General features: G+C 37.1%; 1 protein-coding gene across 1 annotated transcript; it reads left to right on the top strand.

The window, feature by feature from the left end:
* The first annotated feature begins 17,518 nt into the window (after positions 1–17,518).
* Positions 17,519–26,183, top strand: oaz1b (ornithine decarboxylase antizyme 1b). Its single transcript, NM_001291919.1, is given in 5 exon segments — positions 17,519–17,705; positions 20,939–21,078; positions 23,970–24,142; positions 24,297–24,382; positions 25,119–26,183. Coding segments are annotated over 5 exon segments (660 nt in total). The 5' UTR covers positions 17,519–17,574; the 3' UTR covers positions 25,250–26,183.
* The last annotated feature ends 757 nt before the right edge of the window (positions 26,184–26,940 follow it).

Here is a 26,940-nt window from a genome sequence, read left to right as displayed (position 1 = left end):
GAGTAGAAGTAGAAGATGAGTTTAATCCTTTATACTGCCTGATTTTGAATACACCCTGAGGCAGGGATGTTAGGATGCTCTTATCCACAATGTTCTGCAGATAACTGCTGGTGTTCATTTTAAAACATCTAATTTCACTTGTTTAATCAGTTACAAACAACTAATGAAAATGGAATAAAAATTTGCAGCCACACAGCCCTACACTCCTCCCATAAGGATTACTAGGATTATTAGAGTGGCATGGTGGTGCTTCAGGTACTGTGTTTTTCACCCAGCTCCATGGGTCTGGAATTGTGGGTTTGATCCCCACTTCTGTCCATAAGGAACTGGTGTGCTGGGTGAGGGTACTCTGGTTTTCTTTCCATCTACCAAAGATTTGTGTGGAAGATGATTTGGCCATGATTAACAGCCCTCTATTTGTGACTCAATATGGGAGGGAGTGGTTGTATGTGGGACCCTGAGATGGACTAGCACCCCGTCCAGTGGGTTATCTCTGCCTTGCACCTAATGATTCTGGTGTTGTGCTGAAATCAGCACCCCTGCCAGGAAAAGCACCGATTCTTGGAGCGTATTTCTAAGTAAATTCAATGCGCTTTTGTGAAAAAGACGGTGCGTACACGCTGACGAAAGGGGGAGCTTTTCATGGCGGGGTGCGGATTTCGGCATTACTATGTTCCCTATGTTCACTATGTTCCCTCATAGGAGAGGCTGCAGGTGACATGACTATTTTTTATTATTTCTTAGGAGTCAGCGTAGCTTAGAACAGCATCTTGGGTATTTTCATTTTCTAAAAAAAAGTTTAAGCCAAGAAGACGTGCATGCTCCCGAGAGAGGGTGCTTTTCTTGGCAGGGTTGCTAAATTCAGCACAACACCAGGTAGGATCCCCTATGTGCAGCCATCAAAGCATAGTTAACAGCAAGTTTGTCTCTAGTCTAAGAAGATGATATGAAAGTATTACATAATTCTGTGATCAGTGGTCACACTGTTAAGGCCAAAAGAGGACTGACCCAATAATGGTTCAGCTTTTAGTATTTTGCAGTACTGGAAACATTTGCGCAAATCTTTCAGACTTCAGGTGTAGATATCCTGCCAACTAGGTGTTGCCGCCTTCTTGCTTTAAACTACTCAGTCCAAACCTTGCATCCCTCCTTTGAAGCTTTGTAAGGTAACCACGATACCGTCCTCAGGGCTCGCTTTGATGTTGTGAAGTAGGAGCCTTGCTTGTGGTGGTCCAATCCGTCCCAGATCTGACGCACCTGGTTCTAATGTTGTGTTCCCGAAGCCTGGGATTAGACGCAGTGTGGAAGGTTAGGTTTGGATCGCGGCTCTGCGGGGTGGCGGATTTTGAAAAGCGGGATGTCGGTGGACGCCCGTATCAGGAGTCTGTTGGTGAAAGTGCTTCGTCCGTCCGGGTTTGAAAGCAGCTGCAAGGTCAGAACAGAGAAAATACACGCTGGTGTGATCTGCCTTGAGGGATGTTTTTTACCCAGAGCATTTAACTGCAGACAGTACACCCCCCTACTCACAGAGGCCTGTCTAGAGAAAAGCATGTGGGTTGTCCTGTAAACAACTGGCCCACATGCTGCTGAGTCAGCAAAACACTGCCCACAAAGCTGAAAGAGAGAGAGAGAGAGAGAAAGAGAGAGAGCATATCTGTAAAGAGAGAGCTGTAAACACAGCCGTATACGTGGTTGTTTTTCATCGTAAAAACCAACACCGTAAAGAGGGGAAAAAAGGAGAACATCTCGTCCTTTTAAGTCAGTGGCACATATGGGCTTCGTTAACCTCACTGGTTTTTAAGTTCATTTGAAAATGACCTGCTATAAACCCGTCGCAGGGCTTAAAGTGATAGTTTAGTGAAAAAATTAACTTACACTGTTTCCGCCCCTTACCACGAATGTCGTCAGATGCCATAAACTATGAGGAGCTATGAGGCTAACTGAACTTTTTTCCTTGTTTGTAGATTTTTAGATATTCTCTCATACAATGTCAAAAAACCATAGGCAAACTACATGTAAAAACTGTACTTGCGAGCCAAATTATCTTAATTCTAGACTAAAAATCGAATAAAATTACATTAATACAATGTTAATAATGCAGTCTTGATCTTTTCTAGCTTATTTTTTAATTAGCAAACCTTTGTCAATGAAAGAAAACTTTTTTCACACAGCTAGTAGAGCAATGTTTAAAATATGCTAAATAGTCTTCCAAGAATGCATTATGGGACAGGAACTAGAGTCTTGACCCATGGCATGGAAGCATAAGAACTCTGCACTGACCTGCGGGATATGTGTGTTGGGCCCTCGTGCATTGAGTCACTTGTACATGCACTGATCAGATGGACAATTCTAGCCAGACGCCACCAGACACAATCATTACATTTTTAAACTCTGCAATGAGAGCACTGTTATAATATGGTAACTCAAAATGGCCTATGACATCTGCCATACCATGTTTAGGGTATGGGTACTATGCGACTACTACAAAGCAGTGTTGTAGCAAGTGTTGAAGTGTTTTTAGGATCACTAAGCATCATGCTAATTTGTAGAATATAAACCTATGTCGCTTTTTAGCTACAATAGCCTCATAGCTGATGTGTCAAATCACCAAGCCACAAAACACAAAACTATTGTCTGGTTGACTACATTTGTGGTAAGGGACTGTGTTTTTTTTTTATATATATTTTTTTGTTTTAATCAAGCGTGCGCTCTTTATTATGAAAATGTGATTACTGTTACTTTTTCTATTAATTATTGATTATCGATCACTGTTCAGCCGTCTGTTCTCTGTGCAGGTACAGGTGAAGCGAGGGAGTGAGAAACCCTGCTGGAAATGTAAACTGTAAAACGTGATTTTTTTTTTCTTGGTTGTCTCGAGACATGAAACGAGACGTGGTGTGAAACTGGAATTTCACTGAAAGTCTTTTATTATTATTTTTCTTTTGATAAAGTTTTTGATTAAAGTGTGTGGTGACACGGCGGGTCAAGCAGGTCTTAATGGCGATTGGTTTATCTGAGCCAGTCCGCTCTGGTCACTGGAATGCCTTTTTTTTTGTTGTGTTTTTGTTTTCTTTTCTGTTTATTTGTGTCTGGAGCAGCCGAGCCTGCCGTGTGCATGCTGTAGCACCGCAAACTGTGAGCCTTCTCCACAACAGCTGCCAAAAAATGGCCAACGACTGCAAGAACAATATAAAAAAAAACTCCAAAATCTCATAGCTTGATGCGAAGATGTAATGATGGTATAACTTTGTAGCAATGCAAACATTAACGTCCTGTATTAACCAGCCATGTACTGTGTGAACGCTCCGTCTACATCTATTAATAAACTGTAAATACATTTTCACCTGTTCTGAAGGTGCTCTTCTTTTCATAATAAGCTTCTCTTTCAGCCAAAATGGACACAAAGAACTGCTCCTGTCCTGCATACGGTGGTGTATTCCTACTTCAGCACACCTGATCCAACTAATTACCTCATTAATAAACCATTTCTTGAGTTACAGCAGAGCACTTGCCTTATTATCTTAATGAGCTGCATAAAATTAGGATCTTGGAAATTGATTTTTTTTAATGGGGGAAATCTTGAACTGAATATTACATTTTTAGAAGTGCAAGTCAAGAAATTTAATTCAAATTCCAATTTCACATTTACAGTTATAGTTAGAAGTTTGTGGCCTGTGAAGCTGGAAATCAATACTATGCTAACATTGGTCAATCACTTGTTAAAATCTGACAAAAAAGGCCTCAAATAAGGCTAAAATACCTTGTATTTTCACATTGTTTTAGTGGATTGAGAGTATCGGCTAATGCTGAAAGTTTGAACTCTGGATCGTAAATGGCATGTTGGCGTATGTACAGACAAACCATTATTGTGCGGTAAATGGTTCAGCTGCTGTGAGTGCTCCCAGTGTAGAGATGGGAAGGGCTTGCCACTGAGAAATACAGATGGGGTTCTTTCTGTAGCACTGCCTCATCCCCCACCCCAGAAACAGCTTGTGTATTTCTAAGAAACTGAGAGAGGTTGAAAAATGATCATGTTCCAAACAAATTATGTAAAAAATTTGTCATGACTATTTCTAAAACATAAAGCTACACAAACATTATAAGCAGATTGTAATGCAAAAAAAATCTATGCAATATTGGCCTCTGAGATTAATGTATCAGTTTATAACAGCATCAGCTATTTTGTTTTTGCTGTGGTGGGGATTTTCATGATACAGCGACTACATTAATCGTTATGAGCTGTCCTATTCTGGTGTCATCCTTCTCCTTCGTTTATATGTGGTTACACTAAGTGTGTTGGACAAGGAAAAACATTAAGTGTCGGAGAGGGATATTCCTGCAGTACAGGAGACAACAGTCTCAGTCCTCGTGGTACAATAAGCACTAGAGGTGTGAAGCTAATGTAGATAACAAGTAGTAGAAGCTTAAACCTCACCAATTAGCACAGTCGCTCTGAAATTAATGTATTTAACCTGAGACCTTATTAATGAGACAGGCTACTGACCACTGTATGAATTTCTCAAAGTGCTAATTGTGGCCCACGTCTAGGAATAAAGTGCCATTCTGCAACAAAAATAGCCAATCACCTTGCTGTTCATCCAGAGAGCTGGTGGGAAGCCGCCATTGCTGTGGATATGCCCAACAATTAGTGTTTTGTAGGGGTGTGTTTAACTAATGTTAGCTAGCTAGCTAACTAACGAGAGCACTACACTTAAGAGCAGAAATGGGAGCTTAAGTGCAGTTAAATACAGTAAGTCTTTCACACAAACAGGGTGCTCTCAGCTAGCAGTCCGTCCCACATAGCTTGTTTTAACGCGATAAACATGCAGGCTATAGTCCGATATACTCACCTCTGAACGCCAAAAGATCTAACGCTGCGGTTAGCGGCTAATGCTAATACTGCTCCAGCCTTCACTGAAACTCCTGTATAACACTGTACTTTAGCAAAGAGGCTTTTCTGCTCCTCACAACCTGACTGGTAGAAGGCGCACAAGATTATAAGGCGCACTTATTTTTGGGAAAAAATAAAGGATTTTAAGTGCGCCTTGTAGTGCAAAAATACAGTATATCCCCTCATGTAAGACCAGCCTCCTATCTGTTTCAACAAAGTCTAATTACCGTTTTAACAATATATTTTAAATCGCTAATCAAATAAAAAAAAAAAACTCATGAAGAATTTGTAAAGTTTAGCTGATAAGTGCACAAAAACTAGATTTTTTGGCTTGTTACAGCTACTGCCCTGCGCACATATCCATAGCCCCAAGGCTGACAGATAAGAGGCTGGTCTTGCATGAGGGGTATAGGTGCCTGGTCGCATTGCTAAGATGGTCACAGAGTGAACTGATTTGCCTAAATAAACACTTTGATTTAACCAGTACTGCAAGCTTATGCTTAGACTGGTGTTTGAGGCTAATGAAGCTACCGTATTTGGAGCAAATATCCCACCAATTAGCACTGGGGCTATGAGGCTAATGTAGCTAGAACTGTACTGCAGGATTATAATATACCCTGCACTGCTTGGTGGCACTGTTGTAAAAAACCAGCACTGCTGTATTGAAACTGCGGCCTTCTGTACTGCTAAACTACTGAGGCTAATCCGTAGAAGATCATTTGGCAGATGCTGCCCGAGTTCACATTTGATTCACATTTTTTATTCAGTTTTCTATAAAACTTTATTCTAATTCTTGCATGTATACACTTACTCTCGTTTCACAAATTGGTGCCTAATGTTTGAATTTTACACTGAACCTACGTTAGCATAGTGCTAACTGCTTACCTAAATCACACACTAACCTCAAAGAAATCGGTAAAATACCTGTTTGTGAGGGCGCCGAGTGGTCCAGCGGTCTAAGGCGCTGCCACTATGAGCAGGAGGTCGCAGGTTAGAACCCCAGCTCATTCAGCTTTGCCATCAAGCTGCCGGCGTCAGAGGGAGCAAAAATTGGCCATGCTCCCTCTGGGTGGGTAGATGGCGCTCTCTCCCCACATCACTCCTAGGGTGATATCTGCAGCACAGGGCGTCTGTGAGCTGATGTACCGGAGCCGAGCCGCTGTGCTTTCCTCCAAGCGCGCTGTGATGCTGCTTGGCAATGCTGCATCAGCAGCAGCTCGAAAAGAAGCGGTGGCTGACTTCACATGTATCGGAGGAAGCATGTGTTAGTCTTCACCCTCCTGGTGTGTTGGGGCATTACTAGTGATAGGGGGAGTCCTAATGAGTGGGTTGGGTAATTGGCTGTGTAAATTGGGGAGAAAATGGGAAAAATTAGAAATTAAAAAAAAAAAAAAAACCTGTTTGTGTAAAAGACTGACTGTATTTACCAATATGTAATTTATTTTTAGTAAAAATGATAAAATTATCAGGATGTATTAGGTAATTATCAGGTATATTAAGCACTTGCAGCTCTTGTTAGCAGGACTTTAGCCAGTACGTTCCTACTTGGAATGTGCAGTCCGTCACGGGTATCTGTGTTTGTTTTGGCCTCTGATTCCACCTGCTGCTTGTTCCCCAACATTAACTCCATCCCCGAGGTGGCCAGTACATACACTACAGAAAGCGGTCTTACAGCAGGGTTTTAAAAAAGTTTAGAATTGATGTACTTCTCCTCTCTGTTCTCTGCCTCTCCTACCAGTCTAAACTTTGTGTAGATTATGTAGAATCAGCCTCCTGATTTTGGCAACCCGAGTAAGCTTCATGTCTTGGGAGAGGTGGGCGGGGCAGACAACTCTCTGTGGTGTTTTGAAATTGGACTGCTTTAGCTATTTACAAAACACAGCATGTCAGAGCAGTAGAGATCTGAGCTGCATTTCTGTCAAAATAAACTGAACAAAATCCGTCATTCACTGTAAGTGCTGAAGCTGAAGCGCCTCTTTAATCATTTAAACGATTTTAACTCTCCTGGGAGGCTGAATCAGGGAGGCGGTAGGCTAGCTTGTTGCTTCTCCCAAAATCTGCCCGGTGATTTCGGAGCCTCCACCCCTCCCTCCACCACCACAGTCACATCCTACAGGCCCCCACCACCACCCGTCACGCCCTTGATCCTGCCGCTGCTTTCTGCTCTGCATCCCCGACTGAAAAGCACGTTCCTTTGTGTCATAGGTGGAATGTGTTGCTAGGAAGCGACAGCCAACGGAATGTGGTTCTTCAGGAAGACCCCCTCGCCCCCCCCAACTGGACAAAAAGCTCCAGCTCGGCTCTATTGTTTTCCCACTGACTGTCCGGCTTGTGTCTCACTGGACTGAAACACACCATAAAGGGCTTTGTAAACAAGAGACAATGGAGGCCTTTAAAACCGACTAATTAACTGAAACCTGAGCAAAGGGTTAATATATCTGCAGTGTCGAGTGACGAGGTGGGAAATATGTCAAGGAAGCAAACAGCCAGAGGACTGATGGCTAAGTGCCGCTTTATAAAAGTTCTTATTACATTAATAACCAGAATGAAGTTCTACAAAGTTCTAGTTCAAAGTTGGGGCATTATGGAAAATGTAAACAAAACAAATGTGTGTTTCAGTGTTTCTTACATTTACCAACAGGTGATTATAATCATAATTCGGTACAAAAGCAGTATCCACGAAAGAGACTTTGTGGAGCATAGGTTTGTCAACAAATGCTTGGGAAAATTATGAAATGTTTAAAACAGTGTCCCTCAAAAAACGCCTTATGTTAACCATATCCAAAAGCAGTGTTCATTCAGTTCTCTGGATGTGGAGTAAGGACCAGGATGGAAATCACACAAAGAAAGAGTATATTGTGGTTGGACCAGAAGAATCAGTATTCCAGACCTTTTTCCAGGTCCTGGACTCACAAAGGCTGTTATCAGAAATCCAAATGCCAGGGTGAGTCATGGTATAGAAATGTGTCAGGACGTTTCTGAGATGCAGCATTAATAATAATATAACTTTTTCAGGGATGTCCATGCATTTTTCAAAAAGACATAGCAAACAATCGTTGCACATATACAGTATAAAGGCATGGCTAGTAAAAAAAAAAAAAAGAGGGTATGAGTAATTGACTGGCCTGCCTGCAATCCCAATAGTGAATGTGTGGAATGAATGAGACTTTTGAAATTAATGATGATGTATAAGTTAAATTAATATCCTTTAGGACTTTAGGACTTTTCAGTTTGGTCTGAACTAAAGTAACAGGTGTGAAGGGGGATGCAAACTACAGTCTGAACCAAAGGAGCAGAGTTTGGTCCAACAAAAGGTGGTCTTGGTCTGGATCCAGTTTGTCTGCGGTGTGAAAGATGCAGCTACAACACACAGCAATACGGACACAAACGCTTAAACTAATAATTCATTTATTTACTGTAACAGTAGACTAACCCTTATTTATTTATTTATTTTATATTGATTCTGACAGAGAGCTTAAATTTATCACAAAACCTGGCAAAGTAACTCACCAGACTCATAACTAACATTCTAGTAAACAATGAATATGAAGTATAAAGAGACGCAGTACACATAGCTGATTATGACAACAAGAGGTACTAAAGTTCTATAGTTCACTCACTAAACTGCAGTGTGAAACAAAACTAACCGGACCAAAAATATGCAATATAACAAAGACATAAACCATGGTGCAGACTCTGGTTCTGATTTTTTAGGTGTAAAAATGCCCTTAAAAACATTACCGTATTTTACGGACTAAAAGGCGCACTGTTTTATAAGGTGCACCGGATTATAAGGCGCATTTTAAGCAACAACAGTAAGGAACAAGGATGTTGCACATAAGTCTACACAGATTGCTCTCCTGAAAATTGTTTATAAGGGTGAGTAAAGCGCTTCTGTTTATTTACAGAAAGCTTAGTAAGCTAGCTGCAGAAAGCAGCAGCGCTAGCCACAGTTAACAGCGCTTAGCGCTAGTAAATGCCACCCAACAGCGCTACACTGAGGAACCCTGAGTGTTCAGCTAGCGGTTTGTTCCATATAGCTTGTTTTAACATGGTAAACTCGCACACTACAGTCCGATATACTCACCTCTGATCGGTGAAAAGCTAGCACTGCGATTAGCAGCTAATGCTAATACTGCTCCAGCCTTGGTGCTTTACTGCTCTTGGTGGCTTTACTGCTCCTTACAACCTGACTGGTAGATTTCATACATAAGGAGCACTAAATTATTAGGCACACTGTTGATTCTTGGGAAAATTAAAGGCTTTTTAAGTGCTCCTTATAGTGCGAAAAATACAGTAATATCTTTAATATCCTAATATACTTACATAAATGTAACAATTTATGTTTAAATAAGTTTTGTTTCATTTGGTGCAGTAGTTTAAGGTGCACTCTTTTAAAAATAGGTTCTTCAATGGTTGCTTTAGTAAAATCAGAGAGCCATTTACATGCTTAAATGGGTCTTTGCCTTGTTAAAGAGTTGTTGTGTGAAATATGCTGAAGCAGAGGAAGCACTCTGTTTTTTTTGCGTTTCACTTCTCTCTTTTGTATATTAAGCAAACTGGGTTTAAAATAAGAAGTCGGAGATAGCAGTTACTAACCGAAGACCTTAGTAAAACAGGAAGTGTGTGATGATAAACTCTCTACACTAGTTCAGAGGCTCAGTGGTGTAGGGAACCAGGCCATAATGTAAAGATAATTAGGTTAAATACAATACTATGGAAGAAAAAAAAGAAAAAATAATCCAGCACATTTTTTTATTATTATTAAGTAAACCGCTATCTCAATATTTTGACATACAAAGTCATTATTTTGAGATACTATCTCAATATTTCGAGATACTATCTCAATATTTTGAGATACTAAGTCATTATTTTGAGATAGCAAGTGTGTTTGCTTTTGGGGAAAAAAGTTTTTTCCTCCAGTGAAGCCTTCCATACTGTGGTGTGTACTGAACCACTAGGGGAAGCTGAGTGGGTGAAGAGTGAACCATAGACATCATATACATATATGTCTATGGAGTGAACTGCTGTGTTCTGCTGTAACAATAAAGAGTTGACTAATTTTGTTCCACATCAGCCTAATTATTCAAGTGGAAACAGAACACATATATAACATACAGCACAGTCGGAGCAACAGCCACACTCTTATACACACTAAAATAGAAGTCCAGAGTGTTATTAAATTAATCTCTTCTCTCCAAGATCTGGAGGCTTATTTTGATATTGTGTGATTCCTCTAAATGCACCAATATTTCATGATTAGTGAATCCACGTCTGAAGTAATCCTCAATAATAGTATACATTTTATCGTCTTTGTCTCACCTGCCTCTGTCTCTGCACAGAATACTAGTATCTCAAAATATTGGGATAGTCTCTCAAAATAATGACTTAGTATCTCAAAATATTGAGATAGTCTCTCAAAATATTGACTTAGTATCTCAAAATATTGAGATAGTATCTCAAAATAATGACTTAGTATCTCAAAATATTGAGACAGTATCTCAAAATAATGACTTAGTATCTCAAAATATTGAGATAGTATCTCAAAATAATGACTTAGTATCTCAAAATATTGAGGCAGTATCACAAAATAATGACTTGGTATCTCAAAATATTGAGATAGTATCTTAAAATATTGAGATAGTATCTCAAAATAATGACTCAGTATCTCAAAATAATGACTTAGTATCTCAAAATATTGAGAGAGTATCTTAAAATATTGAGATAGTATGTCAAAATAATGACTTAGTTTCTCAAAATATTGAGATAGTATCTCAAAATAATGACTCAGTATCTCAAGATAATGACTTAGTATCTCAAAATATTGAGATAGTATCTTAAAATATTGAGATAGTATGTCAAAATAATGACTTAGTTTCTCAAAATATTGAGACAGTATCTCAAAATAATGACTTGGTATCTCAAAAAATTGAGATAGTATCTTAAAATATTGAGATAGTATCTCAAAATAATGACTTACTATCTCAAAATAATGACTTAGTATCTCAAAATACTGAGATAGTATCTCAAAATAATGACTTAGTATCTCAAAATATTGAGACAGTATCTCAAAATAATGACTTAGTATCTCAAAATAATGACTTAGTATTTCAAAATATTGAGATAGTATCTTAAAATATTGAGATAGTATGGCAAAATAATGACTCAGTATCTCAAAATAATGACTTAGTATCTCAAAATATTGAGTTTACTTAATAATAATAAAAGAAAAAGCTGGATTTTTTTTTTTTAGGTGGCGGGAATGGGCTTCCATACAATACAGATTTTGATTAATTGTATTAAATGTATTGTGTTTGTATGAGTTTATCACACTATTACTGAGTGTTACAGCTCACCTTACAGTCTGATTCAGTTAAAACCCACTGTTTTGTCTAATCAGTGTTTACCAAACCCTAATGAAAAAAAGTAGATTAAAGTATACTAAGCATTATTATGCTATAGTGCACTAAAGTAGTCTTGTAGCCACATTATTAATCAGTATATTTAAAGAGTGCTGAAATGCAACAACATTTTTTGTACTTATTATATTTTAATTGTATAAAAATAATAAAAAAATCTTACTTAAATTGTGCTAAGTGTACTTAACTGTACTAAAATTGAACTATTTTAAATATATTTAAGTAATAAATAAACATACTACTTCATGTATGTAACCCCATATTTCAAATATGCTTACAGTAAAATTATAATACATTTAATAAGTATTACAACTGTATCACTATTATACTATAGTGAGTATATTAGGAATGTACTAAGAATTGATGTTAAATATCTTTACATTAGAGTACAAATATACTTCTTGTTCCTGTCTTTCCTGACAGTTGTTTGTGACACAGTTTGCTAAAAATGTACAAAATTATTTGGAAATAAGTATTTTAGAAGTATAATGAATTACATTAAACTAAAGTGTACTTTATATTAGTCTATTTTTTTTAAATACACTATATTGTATTTTTAAAAAGTATGATCAAAATGTACATAAAGCATAATATTAATTTACTTTTAATACATTTTAAATATGTTAGTATATTTATAGCGTACTTAGACATTTCTCAATATGTTTTAAGTACAATTAAGTATTGTACTTGTATGTACCTGTAGGAAAATATTACATATTGTACCTTTAAACATCATGACAGAACAGTGTTAAATCAGTTAACCATTTGACTATTATAGGATTTGTTTTTCACTAGTGTAACACAAGCCTACAAAGCATTCACACACTAAACCATGTTGACACTTCATTTCCTTCTAAATAAAAAGACCTGTAGTAAAATATTACATATTGTACCTTTAAGGATTCAGTTGTGGCCTTGCTCTGCTTTCAGTTAATAAATAGGTCCTAATTCCAGTAAGAGCTGAAAATAGTTTTCATCTGTAGCAGAAACTGTGGGTGTTTTTTCTACCGGAGTCTCAACATAACAATCAATGTCTGCTTTATTTATTGTGACTGAAATAGAGCATATGCCAAGGTTAAAATGTCTGACAGTCTTTTATTTATCTTTGTAACAAGGATTTTACGCAATAGGCCTTGTTGTGCAGAATGAGCTTAGACCGTGATGATTGCCACCTGCAGCTATGATCACTGTATAGATGTGTATTTATCTGATGATTTTTGGTGTGGGAGGTAGTACTGTGTGTTTGGATGTGGTAAATTTACTGCTGCTCATCACACAGTGTGGTGACCTGACGTGCCCTGAAAATCAACATTACAGAGCTGCTGCTCTCCAGCACTAGACAACACTGCCATCTGGAGGTCACTTTAAACTTGATGACTATTTTCAGCACATCCAGCAGGATAAACAGTAGCCAACACACATTAGCATTTACGTTAACTTTATTAGAAACCACTACCTTACAAACTGACCACTGATTCAGATCTATAAACTGGCTAACACAAACTGTGCATTAACAGAGGGGCTACAGTCTCTAACTTCACATTAGCTATTGAGTACAATAGCAGGAGGGTTAAACTCTTTCAAAAAAGGAAAAAAAAAACATTAAAAGGAGGGTATTTTGAAAAAGAATAGAGACGATTAACTAGGTATTTTTGAAAAGGGTTAACTGTCAAAAGTACATTTCAAAAATATTTTAAACAGAGTGGGCAAAAAAAACGTTTTTAAAAATGGGAGTGGCCAAACTGTAGATAAATAAGTAGTTGTTACAACAGTTACAACTGCTGCTTGAAATGGGGGTTAAAAACAGCATTTTGGAAGGTGTAAAGTTTGCATTTATATATATATATATATATATATATATATATATATATATATATATATATATATATATATATATATATATATATATATATATATATTATTATTATTATTATTATTATTATTATTTCACCCTTTCAGACGCTGCGTCAATTACAATGGTCATCATGTAGTTTCTTTTTTTAAATGTTTAGTTGCACAGAACACTAACTGAGCCCTGTTGTCTATATCAGAATAGATTATAAACCAGGCAATGAACAGTAGCCTAGCCCCGCCCACTGAACAACAAAAAAAAATTCAGCACTACAGAACAAATGAGGCAAAGTAATACAAGCTCATTATTACTAATTCTGGGATTAAGAACACTTTTTAAATCATGCTTAGGAATAAAAAATAACACATTTGAATTTTTATATTAGGATTGCAGGGTCTTATTTTCTATACATTACAGACAGAAAACTACATTCTTAAATTTTTCATCACTGGACCATAATTCAGGTCTGAAAGGATTAATTGACAGGGCCAAAACTTAAATTGGCCCTGGAAAATAAAAACTGCATTTTGAAAAGTAGGAGGACCTAAATTGCATATTGAAAGTGTCAAGTAAAGAAGTACAAGTACTTTGTTACTTTACTTAAGTAGAAAATTGTTTATCTATACTTTACTGAAGTAGTTATTTTTCACGTTACTTTTTACTTCTACTCCTTACATTTTCACACAATTATCTGTACATTCTACCCCTCATTAAAAAAAAAATACCCTCAATTACTCCTATTTCCTCTCAGCTTGTTTTCATTCCGGCCTCTCGTTGTTAAAAAAAAAAATAAAACCCTATCCAGGAAAATCTCTCCGTCCTGACAGAGTGAATTTGAATTTGATTGGAATAAGAGAAGTATAAACATATACCATTCCAACACCCTATTGGATAATATTATCTATCACACCTGCACACGTCACCCCCACACTCCAGCAAGAACATAGCACATGAATGTAGACTAGTATGAAGATAATCGAGCGAAATAATCCATCTAAACTTCTAAAATGCATTCATTTTCAATGGGTGTATACAGTATGCAGCTGAATCAGGGAGCCTTGTAAATCCCAAATTTATCAACATTAACATTTTAATATAACATTATTGTCATTATGACTTTATAAAAATGCGCTTGCACTATAGGCTCCTGTGGTGCTGCTAAAGCTTTTGTCCCTAAAGGCTTTTTCCCCCTTACATTACTTTTACTTTTATTCTTTAAGTAGTTTAGAACCAGACCTTTCACATTTTCACTTGAGTAAAAAGCTTGAGTTGATACTTCAACTTCCACAGAAGTAATTAAAATCTTAGTATTTATACTTCTACCTAAGTAATGTATGTGAATACTTCTGACACATTTGTTAAAATGTTGGAGGGCAAACATGACATTTTAAAATGCAGTCAGGGTAAAACTGCATTTTGAACACTTTGGGGGAGGGCAAACTGTGTTTTAAAAATGAGAAAACTGTTTAAAATGAGGACTTGACTACATTTTGAAAAAAGAAAAGGGCTGAAACATCTGGGAGTGGAAGGGGTAAAAAGGCAATTTCAAAATTTCATATTGAAAATTGGTCAAGGTAAAACTGCATTTTGAAAACAGATGGGCAAATTGCTGTTTGGAAAAAACTGGTGTGGGGCACAAATGCAATGGTTGAGGTGAAGTTTTCACTTTTAAACTATGTGAGTGACAAGCTGCATTTGAAATGTTGGGGGGTTAAGTAGGATTTTGAAAAGTTGGAGAGGTAAAGCTACATTTTCAAAAAGGGGAGGGGGGGTTGGGTCAAAATGCATTTTAAAATGGGGAGTGGCAACCCTTGTTTCTCTAATAGCCTGCTGTTGAAAAATCCTGCACAGAAAGATACAGAGTAAGTGACAGATGGACAATGCTTAAAGAGACAGTGTTTACCGCAAATGCACTGTGACCCTGTCTGATCAGGTGTCTCATCCGGTGATCTGTTCATCTCACACAGTGCAAAAACTACTGCTGCTGCACGTATATATCACCTCAGATAAGCCCCATCCAGAAAGGCCTGTTATAAACAAGACCCACGAGACCACTAAAGACCAGCTCTTTAGACCAATAAAGACGTCCCGTCACGTAGCGCTCATCACTCACGACAGCGCACTTTGATCCACATTACATGAAGAAAAATGAAGATGTTGTACAGATAAAGGTACAGGAACATCAGACTGCTGTGTGTGCATTCTGGATAGTGAGTGGGTTTTCATTTTAACTGCAGGCCATCAGACATCTAATATTATAATAAATAGATTTAAAAAATGTGTAAAATTGGGAGTATAATTTCCTTATATCCAACATACTACATACTGTATATGTGAATATAAATATTGAATACAATATTTAACAAATATGCCAATATGGAAATTGGCCATTTTCAAATGTGGGACATATATTTGAGTCACATATACTAACATATAAAACCATATACAATGTAATGCCCCATGCAATGAGACATCTGTTATTGTGTTCAAACTCACTCACAAGATAACACCTCACAACATATACAGGTGTATTTTTTTCCAGACTGTCATCATGAGGTAAGACTTCATGGTCAATTTACAGTACATACTGCTGTCCCATGACTTCTGGCATGTTAGTGTATGAATGAGATATATACTTAACAAAACAATACTATATGTATTAACCCATCAATCAGGATTAGATATATAATACACAGAGTATGCACATGTCTATGCGCATGTCTATGTCTACAGACAATTTATAATGTATAATGCATTTTTTCTAATATCAGGTATATGCCCAATTTGATTATTTGGCTATATGTCAGATTTCTGGATTGTGCTTTGTCTAGACTTGGGCTGGGAATTCAGTCAACTTGGACTAATAACATATAGTTTTAGTAGTAGTCTTTGGCAACTTGCTCTGTAATGCTGTCTAACGCTTAATCTGCAGTCTAGACTAAGGAGCCTTGGATCAAGCGCACTCTTATGCCCTGAAGAGTAAAAAGTGCCTATGGTGTCTACATGACATCACCTTAAACCCTATTAACTGAAAAACCAAGCTAGATAAGCTGTGCTTAGTGCTAGTTAGCTAACACTGTATGTTTACAAAGCCAATTGAAGCTTATCTTAGCTTAATTTTCCTTAACATATCTAGGCCATATCTAGGTTTGATGGCTTAAAACACCCTGAATTATCTACTGTTTCTCTCTGAACTCCGTGGTCCTCCAGTAATTTTAGTCCCGTCCGGACGGACATCTTTGAGTTTACCTCACAGTAATTACACTTTGGGCGCGTGTTTCCATGGAGATCCACGTAAACACAACAGCTAGTGGAACTGAAGGAGCTACTGAACACGATGTCATGTGACTGAGAAAGCCTGAAAACTCACTGGTCCTCCTGTTTTTTTTAATTGCAGTCCAGATACAAAAGTTTCATCACTGAGTAAAAGTGTGAAATATTTTTCACAGACGTCCCTCTGAGAAACTAATCCCATCCTGATAGAGCTAATGGTATATTACTGGTCCACACCTGACACTGTGGATCATGGAATAATAAGGACCTGCACAGTAACAGAAACAGAATATCCCATCCACCTGACACCCATTATCAACTTCCATAATTCATGTGACCTTGTCATGAGCACACTGGCCGGTGTTCAACTTCACTAACAAGATAACATCTCACAACTAAAGCAAGAGTGTGCTTGCATACAGGTTAGTCTATCAGGTTTTGACAACAAAAACAACAAATCATAATTAAATAATGCGATTTCTGGGGCCTTCTCTGGGATTTTTCATTGACCACCAGCGGTACACATTCTACCCTTTTAAAAATGAAACAAAAACTCATTTAAATTCTAAACATTCTGCATCCATTGTTCCATACTGCTTGTCTAAACAGACTAAATCATATATTATTAAAACTTGTGATTAATCAGGTAGTGTTATTTTGACAAAACAGCAGTTAACACAACACGTCTGCAGCTGATCATGTGTGAGTTTGTGTGGGGTGGATGAAAATAAACAGCTTTTCTTTTCGTTTCCTCCAGTGTTTTCTGCAGGGTTTCAGTAATTTTCCATTAGCTACAACGACGCCCCCACGGATCCTCTTCACTTCTGCAGCTTGTTGTGTTTTTTTTTAATCCTCTGTGTGCTGCGTATGGCCTTTTATTTTCTTTCCCGCTCCTATTCCGGCAGGTCCCGCCTCTCATTGGTCTCGATTGGCTGTTGGTAAATTGGGTCCCGCACGATGATTAGCTAGTCGTAGACTATGACAAACTGATCACCAATCCCAGCGCTAGAGAGGTGGACTGTACTCGAATGCGGGTGTGAAATTGAGAGCCACAAAACGCGATTCTACAGCGGCTTAGCCTTCACTTTGTAAACGAGGCGAGAGCAGAGTGAGGCGGCCGTGAATCGTCCCAGGGCCGGATGGTCAAATCCAACCTCCAGCGGATACTGAACAGTCACTGCTTTGCTCGCGAAAAAGAAGGAAAAAGGCAAGATCAGGCCAGGATGGACGCTTTGACAAGTACTAGTAATATTTGTGACATGATCGGCAGGTAAGTCGGAAAAATAGTCGACGGTGGGGGAAGGGTTAGCTTATTTTAGCTTATCTTAGCATAGATTGGGCCTAGCCTGGCCTTATCTGGCTTAGCTTCTTTGGCTAATTGTGTAGCTAACTAAATGGCTAGCTCATAGCGGTGGGTAGTCCAGGTCCAGAAATTAATAATCCATATCAGGGTTTTGCAGCAGAGCCGCCCAGGCATTTGGAACGAGAAGCTTGGGTGGATTTTTACATTCTGGACCTGGACTTCCTAACTCTTACTTTACCAACAGGGCAGCATGCTAGCTAACTAGCCTTCTGCTGCTGTCATCCTTTAGCTAACCTAGCTGTTAAAGTTTTTTCGACTCTTATATAACAACAACAATATAATCTAGCTAATCCTTATATATTTATAACGTTACCTTTATTAGTATTCCAATTATGTAACATGTTGTGTCTGTATTTAACTTAAAGGACGAACCAGGCTATCTTGGATGTGCTAAACTAGCTAACGCTAACGTGTTTAAAAGGCCAGTTGAGGATTAGCTTAACTTATCCTAGCTTTACCCTGCCTGAGCTCAGTTTATCTGAACATCTCTAGCTCGCTCGCTAGGCCAGCTGTGGTGTTTTTTGGTTCGTTAGCTGGGAATTGCTATTCAAATGAGGTTGTCATCAGTCTCTTTTTGTTGTATTTGAGTGTACAGTCGTTTCTTTTCCGTTTTTAGCTAAATTAAAACGTTTAGTCAGCGATTTTAGAACGTTTTCACATCGTGGTGTGTGTGACGTCGTCGCTACATTACTGTTAAGACTGCGTCACAATGGCCTTATGTTGCGGAGGTGCCGTTCCGGTTTCAGATAACCTACTTTTACTGTTTAATAGCCTGAATAATAACGTTTTTAATTGTGTATTGTATTTTTTGGAGGGTTATTTACAATTTTAAGGCTTTTTTATGATGTCCTTGAGATAGAAACAATTTAAGTGTATTCCTTAAAAATATATATTTTATGCATACAAATTTTAGCAGAAAGAATAAAAAAATGAGTATTTTTAAATGATTTTTTATTAACCAATAAGAGATTAGGAATATGTCTGGTTATTTATGTAAGCTATAAGTTACTTATATAAGCTCAGAATTGAATTTGATCAATTTAGGAAGTAGCTCGTTGATGATTGTTTCTTACTGTGGGCATTAAGAAACTGTAAATATTTTAAGGTAAACATCCTGATGTAACACAACAATTGTATAACTTGTATTTAAATATAGTTATATAAGTAAGATTAGTACTAGTTCTGTTGAACATAAAACATTTAATTTAAGCATTTGAATTGTTAAATGGTTAAAACTGACCTGTAGAAGCAAAAAATACCTTTTAAAATATTTTTAAAATATAAAAAAAGGAGCTAGTTTAATTCTCAGCACTGACCCAGTAGTATATCTGCATTCTGTAAATAAGGTCAAATGAACGAACACAAGCTTGTGTGATGATGATGCTCTCAGGATGTTTAGTGTATTACGCCTAGGGACTGAGAAAGCCCTGTAAGAGACGCCCCTCACCATGGTTTTTTTTTTGGCTTAGAATTATGTTTTTGGAGGCAAATATTATATAAGTGAAACAACAAACACTGTTTAATTCTTACAGTGTGTTACACAATTACACGAGGCGTTTGTCCAGTTTTATTAACAGTAAATTAACCCCTTTAAAACCAAGTCCATCATTTAATTCATTTTTGACATGACGTGGAAATGTAACATTAGTGAATAAAAAATAAACACAAATTGATGATAACAAGCATTTATATTAGAAGTTAAATACATAGTAAGAACGTTTTATAGTATTTTGGGTAATGTTCTTATTGAAAATTACATTAGTTCAAATCACGCTACACAGAAATTAATGTCTAGTAATGGAGATCTGCTAAAATATTACGATAATTACTGGGCATTGTGGAAATGGCTTTATGAAAAATGTTTTTTGATCATCTGAAGTTAAGTAGCAAATTTGACCATATTGTCCAACCCTAAGTAGAGATTAAGATGAAATGTAGTGTGCAGTTTGTTGTGTAGGAGTGATAGAAACTGGGCTGCGACATGAACAACCAGTTCACTGTTTTTGTGATGTAACGGAAATGAACAAATTTGTCAAAGGCCACTTCTCGAGTCAGCAGTTTGGATCTTCCTCATTTTGGTTATTGTTCCAGAAGCAGTGATATTCAGTATCTAAAATGTTAAATGATATAAAAATGCCACAAAAAAGGTATTTTATGTTTTTGGCAGAAATCCTTTGTACCAAACAATGCTTAAATTGTTTAAAGCCATTGTGTGCTTTTGGTGGTTTGTCTACGGTGAAATGTCAACAAAATGTTTTAATTTTGTTGGGTTTAGTCCCTAAATTTAAATTTCTATGCACCTATTTTAACTACTATGATGCGTTTTAGGCTGTGTTCCTGTTGTAGGCCTGATACAAGGTAGCCAATCAGGACAGGACCCGTTTACATGTCATTCTGTAGGGGCACAGTAATACGGCATGTGTAGTTTTTGTCATAATCAAATTACAGTTTGTAGTTACTATAATATTTACTGAAACAAGTTCAGGAACAGGAAAAAAGGAGTAATACAAATATTGTTCCATTAATGAATGATTATTGTGTATTGTATTTTTAATAGTAGGTTTATTTGATTGAGATATTAAGTTTACAATGTAAAGTGGAAAAGGTGCTGCACTGTTAAATCTGCAGTGATATCTTATTGTAATGTTATACAGTTAAGGTTAAGTATGGTTAATGTTTCTTTCCAGTTTTATAATTACATTATAGTCCAGTCACATGTAATTTGGCACGGATATGTGTCTGATCAGTGTAAAATACAGTGAAAGTGTGTGAGAGCACTCTTTCCTGGAAGTACGGAATGTTTTAGTGCGTCATGGCCTCTCAGTTTATGAGTCTGGTTTTATGTTTTTATTAGGTCTGGGATTTGGCTGTGAACTGTCAACATGAGTTCTGTGTGTAATCTCGCAGTGCAGCAGCTGAAGCTGTGGCTCAGAGGGCTTTGACAGAAGGAACTGATAGAACGATGATAAATGCTCTGTTTTAGTGTGGTTTAAGCTGTTGCATAACGCTTACAGATCACACCAGCAGCAGTTATTATATTTATTTATTTTTTGAAATAAAATAATATACAGGCCTGTTGTTATATGAATTATTCATCTGTTTTATAATACACATTTAATGACTGTTTGTGTCTTCCCCAGTTTGTCTCTACGCTGTAGTAGTACCCCTGGTCCTGGGCCTCTGTGGTGCTCCTGATGCCCCTCTCCCACCCCTGAAGATCCCAGGTGGGCGAGGGAATGGCACACGGGATCACCCTCCCGCAGCTCGGCCACTGTACTCGGTGAGTGCATCCACGTGTTCTTTTATATGGTCATTATTTAGTAAATAAAAAAAAATACTACATTAAATTATGGCTAAGAAAATTTCAGAAAATTATATTGTGTGTCCGTGTGTATTACGTTCCATAGAGAAACAGTGATTGTGTTGTAAAATGATCTGCCTTAAACATATACCTATAAATAGCAAAATCAGATAAACTGATTCAGAAAATTAATTTTTCTCTAAAATTATTAAGAGACAAAAAACTCCAGTTAAGATCCTTTGTATATATGTATTTATTTATGTGTCTTATTCTAAATTAGTATAATGTGCTGAAAGTTTGTTTTCATAGACTGCACTGAACTGCAGAATCATCAGGTGACCACAAAAAAAGATAAAGAAAAGCAGATGTAAATAACCTGCATGCACAGTACAGCAACGGCCAATCAGCAATCTGAATTTTGGAAGAAGCATTCTGTTCAGCATTCTTTAGCTTCCATGGGGCTAGGCAAAAGTCATGGGACATGGTTCTGTACCATGGGATACTGGTTCCTGTTTATGACATTTGGCATGAGAGTGTATATTGATGGTAGATTGCACTTAAAGCATGCACAATCCTTCTGATTTTCTGACAAATTTTTAGGTAATGTCTCTTCCTGGTCTTCCTGCATAAGGAACAATACAAAGTGTAGCATTAGTGCTGCATGAGGGCATACAAAATTATGATTTGGTTTTGGCCTGATGTCAGTGTATATCTTAATTCCAATCTGACCCTGATTCAGTATTGTACACAAGTGGTTAAAATTGGAATTGAAACGGCACATTTTGGATAGCTTTGCTGCCCTTTCACGCTAATAACAAGATTAAGGTCTTTCAGATTCGGCTACTGTTACATGCACGCTGTGTGAATGTATCCTTGACGGCGCAGTAAACAGCCTGGTTTAATTTGGAGATTGGATGTTACGTGTTAGTGGGGATGATCGCTGAGGCCGAATTGAGGGCAGAGCTGGATGTAACATTTTAACCTTTTCAGGCGATCAACTGAGTAATGCATAGTCATGCAGGGCTCCTGCAATCTGCTGAATGCTGTCTCTTAAGATTAACCATTCTTCATTTTTTAGAGTCAAACTCACTAAAAATGCTTTGGTACTCCTTAGCTGTGCTGTGTATCGCTGTGCTAATAGCTACTCACTGATGTGTTTTAAATAGTTGTATCTGGTTAGTACTGTTACAGATCTTTTATCCTTTTTCTTCCACAAGACATGTTAGCCTCTACAGTTAGTCATGCACAGTGCTTTTGTAATACTTACTTATTTCCCAAATATGATCTGAACGCCCCACAGGATTGGCTAAATTAGAGAAGTACTCGTGGATCGCATATTTTGGCTGACAGTCGGCTGATATCAATACAAAGACAGTTAACAATTCCATCACTAGTTTAAATATGAAATAAAATTGTTGAAATGTGGTCTTATATTGTGAATCAATAACCATAATGTGTCTTTATGACATGCATTTCATAATGTAAGGTATGAGCTCTTCAGTGGCAATATAATGTAGCTTTACTACAAGCAGAAGGTGAAACTAAGAATGCAGCAGCAACAGTAGTGTGTTAACACAGCCGGAACACTAGTGTGAAGAATGTTCTAGTAGGTCAGTCTGCAGCTGGCATACCACACACGCAGGCTACATCCCATCACATGACCTTGTGGTATCAGTGTGCAAAGGGCGCAAACACACACTCCCTCACACTCGGGCCTCAGCGAAGGTTTTTTTTTTGTTATATGCACAAAAACTTCAGCAGCATGAAGTAAAACAAAAAACAGTGGTATCAGAAAACATATGAGGCTTTGTGTGTTGGCTTGTTTTTCACCAGTATGTGCCTCGGGTCACATGCCACCGTGTGTGTGCACATGTGTGTAAAACGCCACACAGTCAACCAGTCCACTAAACCCTGTGACCCAGTAGGTTCACTACTGACAGTTGGAAAACCAGGGTGTCCATAACTTTGTCCATATCTTTGTTTTTTTTGTTGTTTTGTTTGTTTTTTTTTTGACCCCAGAATCAAAGTAATTTGATTTAGATTTCTAGTTTCTGCAGGGTTCTAAGCTGATACTTTTGCAATGCAGTAAAACAAGTTAAAAATGTTTTTTTTAATACATTTTTATCATTTTATCGGTATAAAAACAATTTTGATTACAAAAATGCGTTTGTAAAAGCCTTATATTGTAGTAGCCTGCACATCTTAAATTATAATTGTTCACTAAATGTATTAATCGAAACAATATATTAACTTGAAACAAACATTAAAATCACCAGTGCAAATATCAAACAGTGCTGGTATGTGTAAATAATGTGACCCACCAGCTTTTAAGCTTTTATTAGTAAGTATTGAAATGTAAATAAAAATCAGTGTTATATTGGCATAAGTATATTTATTGTGGTGGTGTTAATCACTTAATGTGTTGTGTTAATGATCACCATATTAAAACCATGATTCACATTTTTTTATATGCTGGTAGTTTACTTGTACTGTTGGGATGGCGACAGTAAAAAAAAAATTGTCTGTGGTTTAGATCTGCCGCTTTTTTTTTTTTTTATTATTATTATTGTTGTTTATTTTATTTATTTTACTGTATTATATTGTCTCTGGTTAGTTTTTTTTCAGGGACTTCCCTAAAAAAACCACTGCCCTTAATATGAACTTCCTGACCAATCAGTACTATTGCTCTTACTGTGAACCACCTGGCCAATCACAATGTGTTTACTGTATGCAGAGAGATCCTCCTGGCCCCTTTTTCTTAATTGAATTAAATTGTTTTCTAATGCTGTTTACCTTAGTACAGCCTCAATTCCCTCCTTAATAATGATTACTCTTTTTCCTCTATTCTCTCTCTTGCTCTGTGCGAGCAGGACAGGAAGTTGACTGTGACGGAGCAACCTGCTGGGGCTGGTCGCCCCGGGATACTGCATTTCCAGAGCCGGCCCACCGTCTCCCGGAGTATACACTGGGAGGCGGTGCTTCGCGGGGACGGCCTCTATGTTGAAATCCCCAACGACCCGCTCCCGGAGGGCAGCAAAGAAAGGTGAGGGGTCAGCTAGGGTGATAGTTTATCAACAAAACTAAATTTAATTTACCTTATTATACAGCATGATTAGATGACCGTAGAAAAACATGGAAATTAATGCTGTTAATAAATATGCAATGCCTTAATGCTTTTTCTGTTTTTGTTCCTCTAGCTTTGCTTCTCTGCTGGAATTTGCTGAAGAACATCTAAAAGTTGTCAGCGTGTTTGTCTGCTTTTATAAGAACAGAGACGATCGTGGTATGTTTTGAATAACACTTTTTTTTTTTTTTTTTTTTTTTTTTTTTTTTTCCTCATTGTTTTCTTTATTCATTTATAGTCTTGTACTGGCAAATGCAAAATTGTCCAAATATTATAAAACATTTAATTTGTTCACTTTCCAGTTCCCATATATGGAATATAAACTGTAGGGGGGAAAAAAAATTAAATGTATCAATCATCACAATGTTACAGAAGCCCCACTGTCAATTCATTGCACAGCCAATCCAAAAATAGCTCGTTTATAGATGACCTTTTAAGCCTTTTTTCCTTTTCACTCTCTATATAATTTAGTACATAAGCCATAAAACTACACCTGTCTTTAGATTTCAGATTTTGACATGTAAATAAATATATATATATATATATATATATATATATATATATATATATATATATATATATATATATATATATATATATATATATATATATATAGAACTATATGGCCTAAATTGTATATCTAAGCAGAGCATTAAATATTTGTATAAGTCTATAATTCTCAGGCATAGATGGTATGTTTTCTTAACTGAAGTTAATCATAGTCATAGACTCTGCTTTGTTGTGTGCTGCTTTTTCTTTATTATTCTTCAGTGAAAAATGTTTAATTAAAATGCTATTTAGTCCAAGACTAGGTTTAATCCCTTTTTGGTATCGTGTTTGGGAAAATTTTCCCAAAGCCTTCTTTTAACCCTACTTTTATTCCCCTCCTCTTTAGCTAAGCTGGTGCGTACGTTCAGCTTTCTGGGCTTTGAGATTGTGAATCCAGGCCATTCCCCCGTCCCATCTCGACCTGATGTTTTCTTCATGGCCTACAACTTCGACAGGGATTCTTCGGATGAAGATTAGTTCCAGAACCCAAGACCTTCGACAGCCCCTGCAACATCCCTTCACCCATTCGTTATTCCTGTCCTCATTTAAACCCATTTTTCCAGCTCCTATTCCTACTGTCCACAACCCCTGATGCCTCCACATAAGCCCCACCCCCTACCACTTTGTACCCCACTTATAAAGTGAGCGCTTCTTCCTCACTCTGGCTTTTGTGTTGAAATACTGCTGGATTATTTTTGGTATTTGTTCCAGTGTAGTGTGGCTGAATTTTATATCTCTCCTCTCCCTTCTCTTGTCATTCCTTCCTCACTCTTCCAGTCTTCATCCTGTTTGACAGTTTATGTTTATCAGTTTAGTCTGCGTTCTTGTTACGAGGGAATCGTCCAGCAAGGGAGCTACGAGCATATTGCAATTCACACAGCATATAAAGTATCAATCAGTGTATTGTTTGTTCTTATTTTTATGCTCAAATCGTTTATAAAAAGTGAAATTCAGTTTTTGTTTTCTTGAATGTACACAAATAGGTCATTCAGTTTACACGTTTGGGTAGCCCTGCATTGCAATTTGATTGGCTTGTGCGCTTTTAAAGTGATACCACCCTCTTTAATGTGTCCAAAACTGTGTTGAATTGGTAACCAGTACAAATCATCCTACTTTTTACTTTGCTGTTACCTCGGATTGCGGTACTTCACAATTGTGGAATCGTCAAATGGTACAAAGCTAGAAGGTCAGAAGGAGGTGTAACATCCAAAGTGCTTTTACCTCGTTTTCTGTTTTGTGAGTCTACCGTTGAGCCTCGTTTTTGAAACTGTTCTGCTGCGCTACTCTCATGAAGCTAGCATTCCTTCTCACTTTATTATTTTTTTCCCCCTCTGGTGATTTTGGATGTTTTTTGATGTTTTGATGATGATCTGCATAGTGGTACTTGTTGTGCTTCTGTGATAATAAAAAGTAAAAAAAAAATCCTGAGGTGTTTGTCTTGTCCTGATTTACTCTATAAACTGATCAAGCACAGCATTAAAACCACCTTTTTTCTGTTTTTCTTTCCACTGTGCAATATACGAGCACTGTGTAGTTATATAATTACTAAAACTCTAGACTTTTGTTTCTCCTAAATGTTTTATCCTCCTTATATCCTGTTTCTTTAATAGTCAGGACCTCCACAGAGCAGGGATCATTTGACTGCTGTGCTGCATCAACATTTTTGATGGCAGCAGGTGCTTACAATCTGGATAGGGTGCAAACAGAAAATTTTAAAATAAATATACAGCTCTGAAATAAAAATAAGAGGCTACTTATAAATTATTTTCTATTATTTGACCAAATTGAAAACTTCTGGAATATAATCAAGAGGAAGATGGATGATCAAAAGCCATCAATCCAAGCTGAACTGCTTGAATTTTTGCACCAGGAGTGCAGGCATAAAGTTATCCAAAAGCAGTGTGTAAGACGAGATCATGCCAAGATGCATGAAAGCTGATTAAAAACCACAGTTATTCCACCAAATATTGGCATTTGCATTATTTGAGGTCTGAAAGTTCTGCATCTTTTTTGTTATTGCAGCTCGAAATTACTAGTTTTATATGTAACTTGTAAGAAATGTAGTTTATAGAATTAAACAAGAGTTCCTTTTCTCAAACATATACATATAAATAGCAAAATCAGAGAAACTGATTCAGAAACTGAAGTGGTCTCCTAATTTATTTTAT

This window comes from Astyanax mexicanus, chromosome 17, assembly GCF_023375975.1.
Source record: "Astyanax mexicanus isolate ESR-SI-001 chromosome 17, AstMex3_surface, whole genome shotgun sequence".
NCBI classification, from domain to species: Eukaryota; Metazoa; Chordata; class Actinopteri; order Characiformes; family Acestrorhamphidae; genus Astyanax; species Astyanax mexicanus.
This window is presented reverse-complemented; position numbering and strand designations above follow the sequence as displayed.